Below are 22,589 nucleotides of genomic sequence, written 5' to 3' on the forward strand. Positions count from 1 at the left end.
GCTTGAAATCAAAGTGGCGGATGCCAATGCTTTTGATTCCGGCCTTGCTCTAGATTCTCTATTCATCTTGTTTCCTTGATAAAAACACAACTTTCTACCTGAATCTGTAAAGAATGCAGATGTGTTTAAGGCAGACGTTTGGAAAAAGCTCAAGACGCGTGTTTAAAGGGGGCTGATGGGTTTGCGAAGCTATCAAAGTAGATTTGTTGTGCCGTGCTCCAGCGAGGGATAAAAAACACCCTGTGGGCAAGGAAAGAAGGGTCATGGGACTCCCAAAAGGATTACCTTCGACTGGAGTCATGGGACTTCTTTTGAACAAAGAGCTTGCTCACATGCTCATCATATGAACAGCCCCTCATAAAGTCATGAAGTTTCATGTCCAGTGGGATTCGTTTCCGCACTGGGAGCAAGCACCACTCGCCGGCTGAGCTCCAGGACGCTGATGCTGAAAGTTTTGCCAACTTCCACAGGTAGGATCCCTAGTTATCCAGACTTGGTGACCAGGAGAAATCAGTGGATACATGTGCTGCTGATGTTAAATGAATAACGGGATTGAATTGAGAACTGTACTGCTGTTTAACTACAACAAACTGCTGACTTTAGGTCAATTTTGTTTTATGTGGTGTATAAATGTGGTGTCAAAGAAGCTACTGGAATGATTTAGTAGACAACATTTTTCCAAGTTTTGGGTTGACATGAGAACAATTTACTGTTTTTTCTTTCAAATTACTTTGCAACAAACTTGCAATTTAAGAATACCATGTTCTTCATAAAACAAATTTTGTACTACAAAATATAATATTATAAAATTATATAATTTTGTGAATATTGTGCATTTGTTTTTTTTAATCTATTGTTTCTTGGTGCACAAAATGTAGGTGGAAAACAAACAAAAGATAAAAAAAAAACACAAACATTTTCAGTGAGATTATTCTTATAGTAACAAAATGGTTGGGTAGGTTTTTTGTTGCGTCTTTGAATCAAGGCCGCTGTTCTGTGACTGGTTTTCGGAAGAGATTTGCCTAAAAAATTTTCATCTTAATTAGGACTGAACCCAAAACAAAAGCCCAGACACATTGCATTGAACTGAAGGTTATTTTCAATTTCAGTTCCAGGACACAAAATGTTGGTGCGCTAGACTGATGTGGGTCTCTTCTTGGCACTTTCTCAGAATTGAAAGCAAAGCCAAACAACTGTGATGTAACACAACTTTAATTTGCTATGTACTAATATTTTCAGGTGAAGCTGGCCACAACCCTCATATGGTCAGTGACTGGGTGCATTGACTCTACACTGCAAAAAATGACTTTCTTACTTAGTATTTTTGTCTTGTTTTCAGTAGAAATATCTAAAAATTCTTAAATTAAGATGCTTTTTCTTGATGAGCAAAATTACCTAAGAAAATAAGTCTAGTTTATAGACAAAACATATACAATTTAAGTCAATTTAAAACAAGCAAAAATATCTGCCAATAGGGTAAGAAAAAAAACTAAAAATATGTTTTCTTTTTTATTAAACTCTTAATTTAAGCAAAATTTTCTCACCCCATTGGCAGATGATTTTGCTTGTTTTAAGCACCAAATCACTTAAATTGTATAGTTTTTGTATAAAAACTAGACCAATTTTCTAAGGTCATTTTGCTCCTCAAGAGAATACATCTTAATTTAAGAATTTTTTGATATTTCTACTGAAAACAAGACAAAAATACTAGAAAGTCATTTTTTGCAGTAACACTGCAAAAAATGATTTTCAAGAAAAAAAATTCTTAGTATTTTTCTAAAGTATTTTTTTAGAATTTTAGACCAAAAATGTCAAATTTAGGTGATTTTGTGCATAAAACAAGAAAAAAATCTGCCAATGGGGTAAGCAAATTTTTCTTGAATTTAGTGTTTAAGAAAAATGTTCAAGATTTTTTTGCTTACACAATTGGCAAATTATTTTGCTTGTTTTATGCACAGAATCACTTAAATTTGATATTTTTGGTCTAAAAACTAGACTTATTTTCTTGGGTCGTTTTGCTCATCAAGAAAAAGCATCTTCATTTAAGAATTCTTAGATATTTTTACTGAAAACAAGACAAAAATACTAAGAAAATGTTTTCTTGAAAATAATTTTTTGTAGTGTATATGAACATGCATGAGCAACAGTTATGGCTGTGCAATGTTGGTAATACTAGTAACAGTTTAGATAATTGTACTACCAGAATGGATTATCTGTGTACTCAAATATTCTTAGAAGAAGAAAACCATATGTGACTATATGTGCAATTCCCTCCTAATGGTGATCAAAGGCTTTTCACTAGTGGTATTCTAATCACTTTGGCATTTTGGTATGTACATATTTTCCATATTTTCCATGTGTGTATATATGCAGCTTACACATCTCATACATTAGTAAGGATTATCTTAAAGAGGATTTACTGTATTCACTTGTTGCAGTTCTTGCAGTAACGGATGTTGCTATATGTTTAGGGTTGTACATGTGCAAGTTACATTTTGGACCATTTAAAAGCCTTTTGCATATAAGAGGTCTTTTTAATTTTAATTGCTTTTCTTTTCCATCTCTTAGTGCCAGAAAGCATGGATTGAGAAAACCTTTTATAAAAGAGAATGCATCCATATATTTCCAGCCAAGGACCCAACCCGGTAAGCTTTTCTATTTTGAACAATTCCAATGGAAATACAAACAATGATGCTTTTGTACGAGACAAATTGCCTCTGTGACTCATTCTGTTTTGAGGCTTTCTTATGTAATGTGGGGCGACGTCTATCATCACAAGCCTTTTCACAGATCACTGTGCCGACTTCGGCTCTGTTCGGTGCACCACCCTTCCTGTAGGTGGAGGGAAGCAAGGATGTGCACTGATGCATGTGGTTTAGACACAGCCCTGATAGATACAGTAGCTTATAGATATAGGAAATTGAAATTCCAGCTAATTGAGTTATGCAAGTGGCATTTGGTTAAGTACGATAACTCTATCAACTCCTTAATCCTGGGAACATCTATTCAGAGCATGATTTATAACGTGCTGTCATTGCCATGTGTTTCCTCAGGTGTGCCTGCGGTTATCTTGTGAGTCAGCACACTGCCATTTCATCAGGATCCGTAACAAACAGGCCCTCAGATGAGAGCCAGCTTGTGCAAGTGGACCCACCTCAAGAGAAATGGCAGGTGGTCAGACATACTCAGACAGCTTGTACCGACGCATACGGCACCATCGAATTTCAGGGAGGAGGATTTGTCAACAAAGCATTGGTATTTATTTCTGTCTACTGCTGGTGAATTTACGTTACAGTTATAGCATTTATGTATGCTGTTATTCAGTAGTTGTAGTCAAAGTTTGATTTCACTTTAATTCAATCTTTGACATAACCTTACTCAGTCAATATTATGATATCAAGGTTATATTTTCACAAAATGTACTGGAACAATTCACTTTTTTTGAAAATATGCTCATTTTCCAGCTCCCCTAGAGTTAAACATTTGATTTTTACAGTTTTGGAATCCATTCAGCTGATCTCCGGTTCTGGCGGTACCACTTTTAGCATAGCTTAGCACAATCCATTGAATCTGATTAGACCATTAGCATCGCGCTAAAAAGTATAACCAAAGAGTTTCAATATTTTTACTATTTAAAACTTGACTCTTCTGTAATTACATCGTGTACTAAGACCGACAGAAAATTAAAAGCTGCAATTTTCAAGGCAGATATGTCTAGGAACTATACTCTCATTCTGGTGTAATAATCAAGGACTTTCCTGCTGTAACATGGCTGCAGCAGGCGTAGTGATACTACGCAGTGCCCGAAAATAGTCCCCATGGCTACTTTCAAAAGCAAGGGACTATTTTCGGGCACTGCGTAATATCATTGCACCTCCTACAGTAGCAAAGTCCTCGATAATTACGCCAGAATGAGAGTATAGTTCCTAGCCATATTTATCAACTCTTTGGTTATTTTTTAGCACGATGCTAATGGTCTAATCAGATTCAATGGACTATGCCAAGCTATGCTAAAAGTGGTCCAGCCAGACCCGGAGATCCGCTGAATGGATTCCAAAACGGTAAAAAATCAAATGTTTAACTCTAGGGGAGCTGAAAAATTCCCATATTTTCAAAAAAAGTGGAGTGTCCCTTTAACAGTAGGTACTTTCAACTAAGGATACTTTCCTTGAGGACTTAGGATATAAACATGTTTACTTCTGAAACAATAATTACAGCTTAAATGAAACTCTCTTACAGTATATCCGAGTTTCATACGATACCAAACCGGACAGCTTGCTGCATTTAATGGTGAGGGAATGGCAATTGGAGCTGCCCACACTGCTTATATCGGTCCACGGTGGACTACAAAACTTTGACCTGCAGCCCAAACTCAAGCAAGTCTTTGGGAAAGGCCTGATCAAAGCTGCTGTGACAACTGGAGCATGGATCTTCACTGGTGGAGTGAGCACTGGTGAGTATACGGTTTCATATCAATCATGAGCCATTTAGTAGGAATACAGCCTCAACAAATGCAAGTGTGATAATTCATAATGCAGGAGTGATCCGTCACGTCGGAGATGCTCTGAAGGACCACTCTTCCAAATCCAGAGGGAAAGTCTGCGCTATAGGCATAGCACCATGGGGAATACTGGAGAGCAAAGAAGATCTAATTGGAAAAGATGTAAGCATGATCCATCGGAACGATCCAAAGCATTGCGCAACAAATTCAAGTTGACCTAAAATGTCTCGATCCTGTTCAGGTGACGAAACCTTACCAGGCGATCTCGAACCCGTTAAGCAAACTCGCCGTTCTCAACAACAGCCACTCTCACTTCATCCTCGCCGACAACGGCACGTGTGGCAAATACGGGGCAGAGGTCAAACTTCGCAGGCAGTTGGAGAAACACATCTCCCTGCAGAAGATTAACACTCGTAAGTGCCCTCGCATGAGCAAAACCTCATCTTATCTGCTTTGGGTTTAATGCACCCCTGATCTCATAAGAGCACACATGGGAGAGCTCACTAAGGGTCTGAATGGCACAAGATACATCCTGATTATCGGTAATGCAGACGATGGGGTTGCGGGCGAGATACGTTTAGTGGCATCTGTGACCTGTGGGTTTCCCTTTGTCATCCTATGCCTGGAGCTTTTGGTAAGGCAGGGACAGCAAAGGGAGGCTCAGTTGTCACCACTCACAGCGGCTGATCCAGCAATTAAAATAATTGTATTTCTCTTACTCTTGAATACCTTTCTTTTTGTTAATCATAAAATAGCTTTTTGTTCGTATTAATATGCATGCAATTTTAATATAAACGGCTCAAACATTTAAACTAATGTTGTGTAATAGTATTACACCGATATGCACAATCCCCATAAGTAATTGAAAACATTTAGGTAAATTAATTTCTTGCTTTGTGTCTGTGTGTTTAAGGGTTGGGTCAGGGCGTACCGGTGGTGTGTCTCATTGTAGAGGGGGGTCCGAATGTCATCTCCATCGTGCTGGAGAGTCTGCGCGAGGAGCCACCTGTGCCCGTAGTGGTATGCGATGGCAGCGGCCGAGCGTCTGATATTATTTCCTTTGCACACAAATACTCGGAGGGCGAAGGGTACGACTCACAGTTTATTGGAAGAAGATACCATACGTAAAGTTTATTGAGTAAAGTGCTCAATAAAATAAATAAATTGGATTTCAGATTGGTAAATGAGGATGTGAAAGAGCAGCTGCTGGTTACCATCCAGAAGACCTTTAACTACAACAAGACCCAGTCCGGCCAGATTCTGCTCATGGTCCTGGAATGCATGAAGAAAAGGGAGCTGGTAAGTATATGTAGTAAAATAAGACCATGCAATAAAAATAAAACCGATAAAGCATTAAGCAAGGTACGCCAAAGTCATGGGTTTAAATCCCATGGAAATGGTCAAAAAATGGTCCCAAGTTGGGGCAGTACCCTTTTAAAGGTCCTAATATGTACCACATAGGTACTGATATGTATACATTTGATACCAATACATGATTTGAGGTACTAATATGCACACTTTAGGGCCAAAGGAGTACCATTTTTCTGACAACGTACTGATACAATTTGTAGCTTGAATAAACTATTAGTCATACGATACAAGTTTCTGTCAAATACATGAAGGTATAATGAAGACCAACACCCACAGTTCGATTCTCATGAGTAATAAAGCAATAATGCTTAATTAATTTTGATATTTAAAATAAGAACAGAAAACACATGCTGTCATTCATTTTTTTCATTACTGCAATCGTTTTTGACTGTAAAAACATGACCATCAATAAACTTTCCCTCCATTATCCATTTTGTCATGCATCGTCATTTATTTGTTCTCATGCATTCACCTGTATTTTCCTTCCTGAGTTATATTTCATATTATCATCACACACATCACTATCCATTCCAGGTGGCTTCTACAGCAGTGGTCCTTAACAGCCAGGTCAAACAAAATGGGCCAATAGGGTCGGTACAGAAGGGAATAAATATTAAATGTTTTGCATTTTGTTGGTCCTATGGAGTTTATGATAATCTGGATCCTTAAGCAATGCCAAAGGGGAACCACTAATCTAAAGCACTTCTTATTTGACAAACCATCTATCCATAAACTATCAAAACATTGAAATTAATCAGTTATTTATAATTCCCAGACATTTAGCTATAGGCTAGATTTATCAGCAGGATGCCCCAGTGAACCCTGGGATAGCAGGTTAATGGCAATACGTGTTGCCGCAATTTTAAGTGAGTGTGAGTGATGTGTTAAGTATTTAGTAATACTACTTGAAGACAGGAGATAATCGTCGGCACTACATCTCTACAACATTTTCATCTAATCCACACTATAAACATCTTTTCAGTGAATCATATCACATCTAAATGATTGGAAAAGATAAGTTAATGTATGATAGGAAAGCTAAATGCATACACATTCAGTGAAAAAGCCTTTGGAAGAAATGCAGTAAATAAATCTTCCATTTGAACTTATAGGGGTTTCCCGGACAGTGCTTAAGTGTAGTCCTAGGCAGTGGCATAGCAAGTGAGTCCCGGGCCCATATGCAAAAAAAAATTACGGGCCCCCTTAAGCCAAAGCCCCCCCCCAAGCTTCCCCCCAAATTTTGGCGTAGTAGTCTACGGCAGCCGCGGAGTGCAAAAAAAAATAATAAACGCAAACAAGAAATGACGGAGAAATTAGACATTACGGAGAAATAAGAAATCACTACACATGTTATGCATACAAAAATATATTTATTGCTGCCACAAATAAAAATTAAATTGAATCAAAATGTAATTAAAAGCTGGGGCGGGCCCAGGGCTAGGCCCCCTGTTGGCCCGGGCCCATTTGCATGTGCATACCCTGCATGCCCAGACGCTACGCCACTGGCCCTAGGCTAAAATCCATGATTGAACTATCTTAACTGAAAACAACTTGTACTGACATATCTTAAAATATATCAGTGCTATTATTTTGTCACCAAAATATACACACCAGTAATGTTTTTTGTATGGTATGTCTGAAAAAAAATTCCTTAAATGTCCATAACTAACTACGGCCTAGTCCTGGATTAATTTAAACCCTGTCTGGGAAACTGCCTCATTGGGCCCTATCTTGCACCCAGCGCAATTGACTTTGTCAGTGACGCATGTATCATTTGTATTTTGCACCAGCGCAGAGCGGGTTTTTCACTCCACAGATGCACGTCGGCAAACTAGGGAATGAACTTGCGCTCCCTGGGCGGTTCAGCGCAAAAAAGGAGGCGTGTTTCGGCGCAAACCATCCCTGATGCTATTTTGCAGTTTCAAAAAACAATTGCGCCACTGACCAGAAAAAAATAGTCTAAAGTCAGTGGCGCGTTGCGCGTTGTTCATTATGCTATTTTAAGGGCGCATGCTTGACCATAATGTATAGCGTGCACAACGCGCACACACTTTGCTTATCTAATCTACACAGATGCAATTTTTTGCAAATCATAAATTGTTACAATAAAAAACATTAACACATGAGATAAGGGGAAATCATTGTGGTGAGCATTGTGGTGATAGTTTTTATTTATTTTGTGTGGCTGCTTTAAAAAATTATCATGCAAATAACGAAATATTTTCATAAGTTTGTTGTGTGGCTGTATTACGTTTATTTTATGTAAATAATAATTAAAATGTTTTCATAAGAAACCTCAATGTATGTGAACTTGATTTGTAAGTGTACTTTGGGGTTGGACTGCTTGCGTTTCTTGGGTGCCGATTTCAAAGCCCCCAAACCCTTCAACACTTTCAGCGGTGAGGGTGGACGCAGCGATGTCCTCTGCTGGCGTCAGGTCATGTGTAGAGGCAGATCCACCTCCCGTTACACGGCGTGCCCGATTTATGATGCCAAGCTTGGGATTCCCCCGTCTCCTGACATCATTGTAGCGCTTGCGGCGCAACGTCCTGGGGATGCCAGCTGATGAGACAATTGTGGCTATTTCCTCCCACGCCTGTTTAACCTACGCTGATTTGGGCGGGTTTCTCCTATCCCCATACAAAACAACTTCTCTGTCTTTGACTGCTCTTACAAGAACGTCGGTCTCCTCGGCTGTGAACCGCTCCTGGCGTACGCCTGGTAAAACCGTCATAATAATAGCAACCCACCATGGAACTTGCGCACTTGCGTTTAAAGGGAATGTTGGATGACGTTCTGATTGGTTTATTTGACCTTACGCCCAAACCACATCTATGAATAATGAACCTACTTCAGACCAACCCCTTATTGATTTGCGCCTGGCGCAAGAGTTATTTCTCCCGCCGGGAAAATAGCAACAGCGCCCAAGATCCGCCCACAAACTCACTTTTGCTTTGCGCTTCGCACTTGCGTTTCAGATCGTTAAAATAGGGCCCATTGTGTTTAACTTTAAAGGGACACTCCATTTTTTTTGAAAATATGTTCCCCTGGAGTTTTGCAGCTGTAACATGGCTGCAGCAGGCGTAGTGATATTACGCAGTTCCCAAAAATAGTCCCCTGCGATTTAAAGTTACTAAGGGGACTATTTTCGGGCGCTGCGTAGTATCATTGTGCCTCCTGCAGCCATGTTACGGCAGCAAAGTCCTTGATTATTACACCAGAATGAGAGTATAGTTCCTAGCCATAGCTGCCTAGAAAATCGCAACTTTTAATTTTCTGTCAGTCTTAGTACACAATGTAACTACAGAAGAGTCAAGTTTTAAATAGGACAAATATTGAAACTCTTTGGATATATTTGAGTGCGATGCTAATGGTCTAATCAGATTCAATGGATTGTGCTAAGCTATGCTAAAAGTGGTACCGCCAGACCAGGAGATTGGCTGAAGGGATTTCAAAACGGTAAAAATCAAATGTTTAACTCTAGGGGAGCTGGAAAATGAGTATATTTTCAAAAAAAGAGGAGTTTTCTTTTTAAATGCAACCTACTTAAAGCACATTCAGTACAGAAAATAAAACACATATATGTTCATGTATTTATTTCAGAAATATTAAAGGGATAGTTTACCCAAAAATGAAAATTCTGTCATAATTTTCTCACTCTCATGTTGTTACACACCTGTATAAATTTCTTTGTTCTGATGAACATGAAGGAAGATATTTGAAGAATGTTTGTAACGAAACAATTTGTGAGCCCCAATCACTTCTAAAGTAGGAAAAAATAATACTATGGAAGTGAATATATGCTACAAGTGTTATCACAAGAAAGACATTTTTGGACTGTATTGTTGTAGATCAATTGTATTAGCAACACAAAGGTTGTGTGTTTGATTCCCAAGGAACACAAATATTACTAAAGTGACCCATAAATGCACTGTAAGCTGTTTTATATGTGCAAGTTTAAGAACAACAGGATTTATTATTGTGTTTTGCTATTTGTTTTTTAAATTACTAAGTTCACATAAGGTGCTGCTCTACCCATTCCCAATGTACCCATAAAGTACCAATCTAACTGACCAGACACAACCATACGTCCTTCATTAGCAATGAATGCTAAAATTTAGGAATGTCCTGGAATGGTTCCATTAATCCATGCCAACGTGATTGCATTTAACATTGTCTCGCATGTGACTCCAGCTCAGAAGTAATTGCATTTGAAACCAGACGTCTCATATCAGGCGAGCAGTATTACTTGCTTTGAGAGCAAATTAGCTGCTAATGCACAGTGTAAATCAGAGAAGTGTGAGCGCCATGAGGAATTAAACTCTTGCTGACACTAATAAAATAAAACAAATATGAGTGGAAACTTTGGAAACCAAATTCCCACTGATCCATAAAAATGGATTTTCACCACATTATTCAGTCGATTTTAGGTGGGTTTACATCGCTACCTTAGGATAAAACCCAAGTGTATACAGTTACTACAGTATGTATCTCAAAGTTTTGCTTTCCCCATCTAACTTGTTGTGTAGATAACAGTCTTTCGAATGGGTGCTGAAGGACAGGATGATATTGAGATGGCTATCCTCACCGCATTACTAAAAGGTACCCAAATACAGACCACCTGCAAACACAGAAATATGATTGGAAATTAACTAATTAATCAAACCCGTAGTTTTGTTGTGATCAGGAACAAATGCATCGGCTCCAGATCAGCTGAGTTTAGCTCTGGCCTGGAACAGAGTGGACATCGCACGCAATCAGATCTTTGTGTACGGACACAACCTACCAGTGAGTGAAATACGTAATCTAAAGCTTGTGAATTGAGAGACAACATGAAATGTTTCATTTGTGAGATTGACTTTCCAGACGTTAAAAATGTAGGTAATGTTTGTTTTCACAGCCTGCGAGCGCCCTCGCTGGTGCTATCGCTAGCAGCACAGCATCAAGCCAAGACAGACCAAAGAAAGCAACTCAACGAAACAAAGGAAAGGCCAGAGGTAAAAAAGGCAAAGGAGGCAAAGCTAAACCAGAACAACCAGTGGAAACAGATCCCAGGAAGTTAGAACTACTCAACTGGGTAAAAAACATTCCAGTCCAAGTGTCTTTCCCTAAATATCTATGGCCTTGTCCCAAATGCTGCCCATTTGAAGTCCTGGGTATAGTCTGTTTTTTACACAAACGCGAACGTTCGCGCACAGTCGAACGCATAGCCTTGCAAAGCATAGTTCATTTGACTCATATACGTGCGTTAACGTTCAACGCATGCGCATTGCGATACTTTGCAATTAGGGGTGCACTGATAAATGCCGATATACGCTAATAATATGTGGCCGATAACTATTCTGAATCGCACAGCCGATATTATTCACACAGCTATTTCATGTACTACAGCTTTTGATCAGTAAGTCCTTATCGATCTGAAATCACGGTTAGTTTGAGTCGTTTATAACATGCATTTAAAAAAGCAACACTCGTCAAACATAATCATTATACATATTCTTTATTATCATGAAAATACCTGAAAAGGTTTGAAGAACAGCAATATAAATATATGCTTAAGCCATTTCCTGGAGTTGCGTATGGTTTTTCGTCTGCAGCGCATATTGAGTTTTTGAACGAAAGCCCCACCTGGCTTTTGGATGTAGCGGCATTTTACAGTGATTCATTGAGAAGCATAGCAAGCATCATCGGCCGATATATCGTGCACCCCCAATTGCAATACATCTCATGGCCTACATACTCCTGTACGCGCAAACGCGACCTACACGTACAATTTAAATCCATGTGTGTGTGTGTACAATACGTGCGCACTCTGATGACAAAATTGAGTCACATGCACTGTACACGGACCATCGCGTAGTATGCGTATAAATTACTTCGGCCTTTAAGCCTGGATTATAGTCTTTGTTTTTTACATGTCCGCAACGCACGCGCGGTCGAACACACAGCTTTGCAAAGTATATTTTATTTGATTCATACGTGTACACAGATGTTTTCCTGGGCTACATACCAGTGGCGGCCGTTGACTTTTTTTTCGAGGGGACACAATGCGAAGTTCGTCACAACATGTATGTAGCCCATCATGTGTGTGGTTTGTCATTTCAAAATATGTGTTCGGCGCGTCGAGTGAATCTATGTGCATCACGTGTTTTGTCAAAATAAGTGCCTGCTGCAGACGCATCTAAAGGGTTTATGATAAAAAAAGACGCTCGCGTTTGCCAGATACTCACATAATCTCATGCGTAATCAGAGTTTACTGTTAAGGAGTTTCTTGCGTGTATTTTGTGAACATGAGTGTCTCTTTTATTATAAATGGTTTTGACACGTGTGCGGCAGGCTCTTTTTTTCACAAAACACGTGATGCACACGGTTCACATGATGCAACAAACACATATTTTGAAAACACTAGCAACACACAAGATACTACGAAGACATATTTTGAATTTGCGCCCCTTGGAAGAGCAGTCTCCAGCCGCCACTGCTACATACTACATTCTCCTGTAGGCGCATGTGTGACCCATACGTAAATTTTATTTTAAATCTGGTGGTGCTTGTACAGCATTAGTAAACCTGTATGACCTCCATGAAACACTCTTTTCATACAATCAAAACAAATTCGTTGTTTGTTTGACTCGTACGTATACACAGATACTCGACATACTATTCTGTATGCGTACTATTCTTATGAGGAAGTTTGCGCTATGAGCACTGTTCACGGACCCTTGTGTATGCGTAAAATTGAAACTGAACTATACTTCAGGCTTAAAAGAGCAGCAGTAGCTTTTTTTCTCATTGTGACTTCATGCTCACTGTCGCCCTCTTCAGGTGAACTCTCTTGAGCAGGCCATGATGGATGCTTTGGTTCTAGACAGAGTGGACTTTGTCACGCTCCTATTGGAAAATGGTGTAAACATTCATCATTTTTTAACAATCCCTCGATTAGAGGAGTTATACAACACTGTAAGTACTATGACTATTATCATTTTTTAGATTATCGCAAAGGATGCACAACATAGCATGAGAGCAATTCATTAATCTTCACCTAAAAAATCAACAGGACCTGTTGTCAGGCTTTTTAATATTTCTCATAATATTACTCAATATTACACAATCTCATGGCTCGTACTGTTTTTCTCACCAGAAACTTGGTCCTGCCAACACTCTGCATATTGTACTAAGAGATGTTAAAAAGGTAAAGCTGAGTGAAATTACTTTTGAACTTTAAAAGATTTGAATAAAGTATAGTTCATATTAGTTTTTAATTAAATTCGCATAACCAACATCCCATAAGAAATAACATTTGTTTTTGTGATTTGAAAGGGGAACCTCCCACCAGATTACCAAATCACACTGATTGACATTGGATTGGTTGTGGAGTCATTAATGGGTGGGGCCTATCGCTGTAAATACACAAGGAAAAGCTTTCGAAATCTTTACAACAATCTCTACGGGTTAAAGAGGGTAAGAAACTGATCACTCAAATCCAACGTTTTTTATTGCCCTGCAAATTTTCGAGTATTCCAATGTGTTTCATTTGTAGCCAAAAGCCCTCAAGCTTCTTGGAATGGAGGTAAATATTTTCAAATATCTTTTAACTACTTCTTAGACCACATAACAAAGACTACTTACTGTACAAAATCAAACTCACCATTAGGATGATGAGCCCAGGACAAAAGGCAAGAGGAAGCAAAAAAAGAAGAAAGAAGAAGAAGAGGACATTGATGTAGATGATCCAGAGGTCTGCCGCTTTCACTTCCCATTTCACGAGCTGATGATATGGGCAGTGCTGATGAAGAGGCAGAAGATGGCACTGTTCTTGTGGCAAAGGGGGGAAGAGGGCATGGCTAAAGCCCTGGTGGCATGCAAACTCTATAAAACCATGGCTCACGAGTCTTCTCAGAGTGAAATGGTGGACGACATCTCCCAGGATCTCGATAACAACTCCAAGTGAGTTTATGTAAAGTCCTTTGCAAATGGCAGCCATTTTGGTCGCCATTTCGTTTGTTGGCAAGCAAGTACAGCTTCTATCTTCTTGAAAGGCACAATATGTACGATTTTTGCATTATAACTATTATCCCAGTGTTATATTTTGTTCACTTCCCAAATGTTTCCAACAATGTTTGAATCCAGAGAAATGTGCAATTTTAAAAAGTGTAAACCCACTTACTGCCTGTCAATGGTGTCCATGTTATCCTCAGTTTACTGTTTTACTGCCATAGGAAATACTCGTGACTGCTCATCCGAGGGGCGCAAATTCAAAATATGTGTTCATGAGTGTCATGTGTGTTGCTCTTGTTTTCAAAATATGTGTTTGTTGCATCATGTGAACCATGTGCATCACGTGTTTTGTCAAAATAAGTGCCTGCTACACACGCGTCAAAACCGTTTATGATAAAAGAGACGCTCACGTTCACAAAATACACGCAAGACACTCTCTTAACAGTAAACTGTGATTACGCCTGAGATTATGCGAGTATTTGGCAAACGCAAGCGTCTCTTTTATCATAAACCCTTTAGATGCGTCTACAGCAGGCACTTATTTTAACAAGACACGTGATGCACATAAGAGCACTTGACGCGCAGAACACATATTTTGAAATTATGAACCACACACATGACGGGCTACATACATTTTGTGACGAACTTCGCATCAAGCGCCCTCAAAAAAAAGAAGTCCCCGGTCGCCACTAAATCATACACTCTAAAACATGCTGGGTCATTTTAAGCCAGCGTTGGGTCAACCAATGCAGGGTTGTTTCAAGCCCTTGTTGGGTCACATAAACATTTTCTGGGTTAATTTAACCCAACAGCTGGGTTTGTCACTTTGTTAATGTTTTGGCAACCTCTAGTGGCAAAAATGAAATATTGTGCCTTGAATGAAGAATGACCAAAATGTTCACTGTTGGCTATGGCTAACATTTCAATAGCATAAGTATGTCAAACCGCCAATATAATATGATAACATAACCATTCTAGAGTAAAAATACAAGGAAGTGCATATAGTATATTGAAGTGTATTGCAAGCATAGTAAAACTGCTTATTTCTTTAGGGAGTTTGGTACATTGGCCTATGAGCTGCTGGATCAGTCCTACAAACATGATGAACAGCTGGCCATGAAGCTGCTGACATATGAGCTGAAAAACTGGAGCAATTCTACCTGTCTGAAACTGGCCGTGGCCGCCAAACACAGAGATTTCATAGCCCACACCTGCAGTCAAATGCTTCTCACTGACATGTGGATGGGAAGCCTGAGGATGGGCAAAAACCCAGGACTGAAGGTAATGGCATGTGCACAGGTCTAACTTGTGAAAACTGATTTATTTTTACACCACTTTACTGTAGAGTAATTCATTGATCAAAAAAGATCTTAATTTAATCACTTTCTTGCTCTGTCTAAAAATATATCGTTTTTCTTTTAGCGTGATACATTTATGTTTGATCTCTTATTCTTCTGAGATTTGAGCCTCTCTTTATTGTGACATCCCTACCTGATTGTGATTTGTCGTTGTGTGTCCAGGTGATACTGAGCCTCATTTGTCCTCCACTTATCCTGCTTTTGGATTTCCGTCTGGGTGATGACATGTCTTTTCAAGCTTCTGCAGAGAATGAGGACAGAAAGTCCAAAGATGATGAGAAGTCCAGCCGGGTAACAGCATCACTGCTTTAATCCAAACATAATATGTTTAATAATATAAAATATAATATAAGTTAAAAATATTAAAAAATATTTTGTATACTGCAATCTTTTGCAATTAACCGAAAACCAAGTACTTACATCTGATCTAAAACAAATCCCGGAGGAGTTAGTTAACCCTTTTTTGATCTGAGGCTGATTTTGCTGTTTTCAGGTTTTTAACATTTTCCCTATACCCACTTTTCCATCAGGATGCCAACGCAGATGCCGTTTCAAAGAAAGGAGACGAGGAAGAGAGCAATAAGAAAATGAGGCTGATTCCTATTGGCAGGAAAATCTATGAGTTTTATAACGCTCCTTTCACCAAGTTTTGGTTCAATACTGTGAGTAGTATTTGTAAATTATATCTGCATGATAATGGTTATATAAACGTTATATTATCAGCCAGGGATTCCCAAACTGGGGTCCGAGAACCCCTAGTGGTTCGCGAGGGAACTCCAGGGGGTTCGTAAGTTGATGAAAATAATTATTCAATTAGAATTAAATCATAAAATGTAAATAAATGTATATTTAAAAAAAATTAACAAATATATAATATCAAAAATGCTTGTTTAGTCTTTAGATATATCAGAAAACTGAGAACTCAAAATGGACAGATATGTACTCTTTACTGAAAAATCTAGCTAAAGCTGGCGAGCTGGTTTTAGCTGGTCTCCCAGCTGATTTTTAGCTGGTGTGGCATGCTGGTCTAGCTGTGTTTTGGTCATTTATTAAGCTGGTCTAGCTGGACTAAGCTAGCTGGTCAGGCTGGAAGAGCTGACCCATCAGCTCGACCAGCTTTGCCAAGCTGGAAGTACCAGCGTAAACCAGCTACTGTCACCCTTAACCAGCTAAAACCAGCTACCAGCTTATGCTGGTCTTAGCTGGATTTTTCAGTAATAAAAGAAAAACTTTAAAACAGATGAGAAATAAATGATTTTGATGTCAAAAATGCAAATGTGCTATTCAATTATTGAAATATTTAGTTAAAAACTGAGGTGGTACTTCAAGTAAATAATTTAGGCCATTAAAGTGGATTCGGAAATATTCCTGATATAAGCAAAGCTTAAGAGGTTGTGCTGTATCATGAAAAGTCACGGCTGAAGGGCATGCACGACGCAAAGCCGTGAATTATTCATGATATGGCACTAGCCTCGAGCATTTATTGCTTTTATAAAATGGTTAGCACACAATACAAATATTAAAGCAAAATATTATCAATGCTCATGAAGTAAAATCACTAAAAGCCATCCTTTCGCCGGATAAAATAGTCCCTGACTATTAAGTATTAAGGGTGCTGTGCACTGATACGCAGATTCAGTTGGTGCATCGGTCATAGCTGTGCTTTATCATAAATAAAACACAGCTACTGACCAAATTTGAACTGTTTTATCAATTTGTATAAACATATTGATTGCAATATTGAAAAGATACTAATAGATACACTGAACTTATTTCCTTGAATTGGACAGATTTCCTACCTTGGCTATCTCATGCTGTACAATTATGTAGTGCTGGTGAAGATGGAGCGCTGGCCCACCTTACAAGAGTGGATCGTCATATCATACATCATCACTCTGGGCCTTGAGAAAGTCAGACAGGTAAAGCTGTTCAAGCCTTAACTTCAACAACTTCTATAGGATAAACTGATTCACAAACCAAGCTGCTGAACTAACGACTGCAATTAAATATATGTTATTGATGTCCTTCACAGATTTTGATGTCAGAACCGGGGAAGCTCAAACAAAAGATCAATGTGTGGTTAGAGGATTACTGGAACATCACGGACCTGGCGGCCATCGCCAGCTTCTTGCTCGGGCTACTGCTGAGACTCCAGAGTGAACCCTACATGGGATACGGCCGGGTGATTTACTGCGTGAACATCATCTTCTGGTACATCCGTGTTTTGGACATATTTGGGGTCAACAAGTACCTGGGACCCTATGTCATGATGATAGGAAAAATGGTAAAGATGATTGGCTGTTCAAATTTATATTAGAGTTTCTGAACATGTTGTTGTTGATTGACCTGATGTATGTCTTGCAGATGATTGACATGCTGTACTTTGTGGTGATAATGCTGGTGGTACTGATGAGTTTTGGAGTGGCACGCCAGGCTATCCTCCACCCGGATGAGGAACCCACATGGCGCTTGGCCCGCAACATCTTCTACATGCCTTACTGGATGATATATGGCGAGGTCTTTGCGGATTCCATAGACCGTAAGACTAGAATTTATAGTAAGACTTTGTTTCCTTTAGATAACGTGTATTAAGTCATTCATAACTTGGTGACAGACAAATTATGTATCAAATTGTGTGCTTAACATGTGCTTATAAGTTAGGGATGGAATGATGAAGTAAAAGTTTGGTAGTATTATTCTGCACTCAAGTCTTCTTCTTTTTCTTGATTGTTCTTCCTTTCTGCTGCCAATCTGCTCAAGTTTATGCAATGGAAATAAACCGTAAGCAAAATGCTAAACATTTTAAACTGTAATAAACACTATGTCTTGGGGTAAACAATTTCATGACTATAAGGTACAGTAACAATATATATCTAAACAGCACCCTGTGGTGAAAACCTGTATGATGAAGATGGGAAAAAACTTCCACCCTGCATTCCTGGAGCCTGGCTCACCCCTGCCATCATGGCCTGCTATTTGTTAGTGGCCAACATCCTTCTTGTCAACTTGCTTATTGCTGTTTTCAAGTAAGAATGCTATTGATTTTTTGATAAATGGTTTATAACTTCATTTCAAATAAATTAAGAATATTGAGCAAACAAATTTAGTACAGAGACATTATTTGCAGTGCTTTGATAGATATATTATATACAAAGGCAGAGCTTGCGGATTCCAAGCCCCCATTGGCTAAAAGGATTTTTTTTAAATAAATACATTCCAAAAAAAATATACATATTAATTTAGGTTCATACATTTATAGGTTACTTTGTCATATATATATATATATATATATATATATATATAATTTTAAATATATATCATAAAATATACAAACATTTATTTTGAAATATTATCACGTCGCATTGGAAGAAAAACTTTGTGTTATGTAAACATAGCAGGTTTGAAAATGTTTTTAACTGCAAAAATATACTTAATTTTTTTTTATTTATTTTATACATGCATATACATTTTATACTTACACTTTATACATTTTATACAAACTTAAATATTTTGGCCAGGAAAATGTAAAGGAAAATATTTTTTGCCTATATGGGTTGTAAAATGAAACATTTATTTGTTGCCCCTGAAAATACTTTTTAAAATATATTCTCATAAATTAAGGTTAAAACTTACCTTACTTTAAGGTGACATTGGAGTATAAAAAATCTAAAGTTTAGTTTCATGTGCTCACGCTAAACCTTCATGTGAACTTATAGGTTCTTATAGTTTCACATGCGTACGCAATAGTTTCACGTGAGCATGCGATAGTTTCACGTGCGCAAGCAAAACTAAACATTATTTAATTTCAAATTCAAAAATATATTTAATTAGAAATTTTACTTTCTACTTTTTATTTAGCATATTTAACATTTAAGAAATATTTTGGGCCAGAACTTTTTATTTTTTGCTGTATGGGACTTTTAAAACGTTTTTTCAAAACGTGGCATTACTCTTCATAATGGCCAAAATGTCTGTACTTGTGCATCCCTACAATCCTTACACAATCTCAAGACAATTCAAAACTATTTTAAGAGGTGGCTAATTTGTTTTAGTTCGATCTGCTTTTGCACCAGTGATGTTTATTTTTTAGGAGTGGGGCTTCCTTATTGTTTTATATAATAATCATCTATTTTGTATGATTAACATGGTACGTAGTGTGTATTCACATTTGAACGTCTTTTTACACGTTTCTTTCCATTAAAGCAACACCTTCTTTGAGGTCAAATCGATCTCCAACCAGGTATGGAAGTTTCAGCGGTATCAGCTGATCATGACCTTCCATGACAGACCTGTGCTTCCTCCACCTCTCATCATCTTCAGCCACCTGTACATCCTGTTTCAAAGACTCTGCTGCCGCTGTAACAAGAAGAAAGAGGGAGAAATAGATGAGAAGGATAAAGGGCTAAGTAGGTTTTATGGAGATTTGAAATTTTACATCAAAAAAACAGAAGTAACAAGATGAAAATGTTGATAAACTAGACCTGCACTAACCAACGTAGATGAACATGAAAATTCATACGGATATAAGCTGGTCTTTTTTACATGGTAAACATTCTGCAATAAATGTTGTTGTATTCTTGTATTCTCTGTGTTTTTCAAGAGCTTATTCTTACCACTGAGGAGCTGAAGATGCTGTATGAGTTTGAGGAGCAATGTGTGGAGGAATATTTTAAAGAAAAAGAAGATCAGCAGCTGTCCTCCAATGATGAGCGAATCAGGGTTACAAATGAACGGTAATCTGAGCATCTTTTCACTTTTTTCCATATGTCATTGGTCAAATCCAATAATCAACTTTTCCTACCCAGAGTGGAGAACATGTCCATGCGCCTCGAGGAGGTGAACGAAAGGGAGAACACTATGAAGGCCTCGCTACAGACAGTGGACCTTCGTCTGTCCCAACTGGAAGACATTAATGGTCGAATGGTGAATGCTCTGGAAAGACTGGTGGGAATCGACCACTCAGAACTGACTCGGACACGGTCAACGGCCTCTTCCGTTTGTGACCCTTCCTCTCTCCAACGTCACAGTAGCATTAACAGTTCAGATGGGTACAGCCTCTACCGATACTACCTGGGTGTTGATGACCGTCCACCCGAGGAGAAAGAAGGAGATACAAGTAAAGTGATAAGCAATGCAAACCTGAACACCAAGGAATACGGTCAGAACCTGGAAGTAGATCTTCCAGGTGTCAGAAGACATCTTGGCTCATGTGTGGACATCCGGATCTTCCCCTGTGAGAAGGGGGCTGAGAATGTCGAACAGGTTGAAGGGACACAGTCAAATACTTCTGTACCCGATGTTCAGACTCCAAACTGTGCCGTGCCAAAAAAAGTGTTAATGACGGAGAAAGCAAAACTTGAGTCTACTATCTCGTACCCTCTAGAAAAGGTTAAAGCATACAGATACTATCCAGCAGAAATACCGGACACATCACCGTCCTTGGTACGGAGGTGTACAAGCACAATCTTCTTTGATCAAGCAAACAGAAGTGATGAGACTCAATGGGACGTGGATGGGTCTCCATCTAACAGACGTTGGAGTGCTGGCTGTGAGTATAAGGTACACTCCAGTCATTTTGGTCAGTCACCAAAGGTATCAATGGTTAGGCCCTTGGTAGATCAAATTGACAAGTTTAACCACAGCTTCAAGGTACAGCAACATGTGGACCATCCTAGGCAGCAGAGCCTGCGACTGACCACCAGATACAGTAAAGAGCAGATGGGAATGAACAATGGGGAGAAGATAGTGAAGAGTTCGGTTGGACTAACGAGTAACCAAAGTACTCCGTTGATAATGAGAGACGGAGAGCGAGACTCTGGAAAATATGGCAATGAGGACAAAAGTGAAAGGGTTGATGGAGATCAAAGCTTTAGAGGCACAGAACAGGTTTTGACAAATGTATCCAAAGATGGTTTTGAAGGATGTTTCGGAAGTCAAGTGAAGAAAGAGCAAGTCGAGTGCACTGAAAGGGATGAGATGGCCAGAGATACAGGTCCCAATGGTTCTGAAATTGATGCTAACCGTAGCCACATGTTTCAGCCTGAATATACAACGTTCCTTCCTGGAAGATCCAAGAGTTGGTGCACAAAACCTTGCAAGTCTTTAGAAAACAGCTTGAAAAAGACCCATGGATCCAGTGAAAGAGACCTCGCTGGAGCGTATGAAGACGCTACTGGTGATCCAGGAAAACTGGTGCAGAAGACAACAGAAGATATAACATCAAATGAGCCCTAGCAGACAAAGAGCTAAAATAAGAAGATATATTAAGCTAAATGAAGACACTAACATTAAACTTCACATATAAGTAATACTAGAGACATACATTAGTATAAGCAATTGCATAGGCAGTCTTCAAAATTGTACTGTTAAAGGATTAGCCTACTCCACTTTCATAAAAAAATCTCGATAATTTACTCACCCCCATGTCATCCAAGATGGTTATGTCTTTCTTCTTTCAGTCGAGAAGAAATTAAGTTTTTTGAGGAAATATACCAGGATTTCTCAATATTTTAGTATGTTCTTACCTCAACTTAGACGAATTAATACCCACCTATCTTTTTTCAATGCGTGCACTTTTAATCTTTGTACAGCGCTTCTTGAATGTGTTAGCATTTAGCCTAGCCCCATTTATTCCTATGGCTCCAAACAAAAGTTTTATTTTGTGCCACCATACTTACTCATGTAACTACTCATGTAACAGTCTTTAAATAGCGAAAACATGGAAGTGTTTGGTGGCTTCTAAATTCATCCCTGTTTGGAGCCATAGGAATTAATAGGGCTAGGCTAAATGCTAACACATTCACAATGTAAAAAGATTAAAAGTGCATCCATTGAAAAAAGATTTGTCTAAGTTGAGGTAAGAACATATAGTAAAATATTGAAAACGGTGGTGTTTTCCTTTAATAGACTTCATTGGACCTCAACAGTTCACAGTTTCATTGCCAAATCCCAAACGAGGCATAAGGGTCTTATCTAGCGAAACGATCGTCTTTTTTGCCAATGAAAATAAAAAATATACTTTTAAACCACAACTTCTCGTCTTGCACTAGCTGTGTGAGGCGCCAACGCAACCTTATGTATTACATAATTACATCGAAAGTTCATCCGTGAAACGCACACTTGCGGACTATTAGTATCATTACACATTCAACAACGTCAGAACAGTCATCTTTCTCCACACTTGAAAACACTAGTGCGGTAGTTTTGCATAAAACATGCGTGACCTTTCGACGTGATGACGTAATAAGGTCGTGTTGGCGTGTCAAGACGAGGAGTTTTGGTTTAAAAGTACTTTTTTGGCAAAAATTACGATCTTTTCGTTAGATAAGACCCTTATGCCTTAGTTGGGATTGTTTAGAGCC

At 38.7% G+C, this 22,589-nt stretch overlaps 1 protein-coding gene and 1 long non-coding RNA gene across 2 annotated transcripts; both read left to right on the plus strand.

The window, feature by feature from the left end:
• The first annotated feature begins 329 nt into the window (after nucleotides 1-329).
• On the plus strand, nucleotides 330-3,115 carry LOC135781538 (uncharacterized). The gene is made up of 3 exons (XR_010545173.2): nucleotides 330-470; nucleotides 2,569-2,645; nucleotides 3,054-3,115. It is a non-coding gene; the product is annotated as an uncharacterized lncRNA (long non-coding RNA).
• A 4-nt stretch (nucleotides 3,116-3,119) lies between these two features.
• On the plus strand, nucleotides 3,120-22,326 carry trpm1b (transient receptor potential cation channel, subfamily M, member 1b). Its single transcript, XM_065292086.2, has 25 exons — nucleotides 3,120-3,255; nucleotides 4,240-4,453; nucleotides 4,539-4,663; nucleotides 4,743-4,914; nucleotides 5,415-5,589; nucleotides 5,677-5,800; nucleotides 10,402-10,474; nucleotides 10,560-10,660; nucleotides 10,773-10,949; nucleotides 12,698-12,832; nucleotides 13,014-13,064; nucleotides 13,193-13,333; nucleotides 13,413-13,442; nucleotides 13,527-13,819; nucleotides 14,923-15,151; nucleotides 15,391-15,519; nucleotides 15,759-15,890; nucleotides 17,019-17,147; nucleotides 17,261-17,512; nucleotides 17,593-17,767; nucleotides 17,989-18,009; nucleotides 18,110-18,254; nucleotides 19,432-19,634; nucleotides 19,829-19,961; nucleotides 20,034-22,326. Exons 2-25 carry the CDS (start codon nucleotides 4,288-4,290, stop codon nucleotides 21,460-21,462), a joined length of 4,740 nt encoding a protein of 1,579 aa, XP_065148158.1. The 5' UTR covers nucleotides 3,120-3,255; nucleotides 4,240-4,287; the 3' UTR covers nucleotides 21,463-22,326.
• The last annotated feature ends 263 nt before the right edge of the window (nucleotides 22,327-22,589 follow it).

Source organism: Paramisgurnus dabryanus, chromosome 23 (assembly GCF_030506205.2).
Source record: "Paramisgurnus dabryanus chromosome 23, PD_genome_1.1, whole genome shotgun sequence".
Classification (NCBI taxonomy): domain Eukaryota; kingdom Metazoa; phylum Chordata; class Actinopteri; order Cypriniformes; family Cobitidae; genus Paramisgurnus; species Paramisgurnus dabryanus.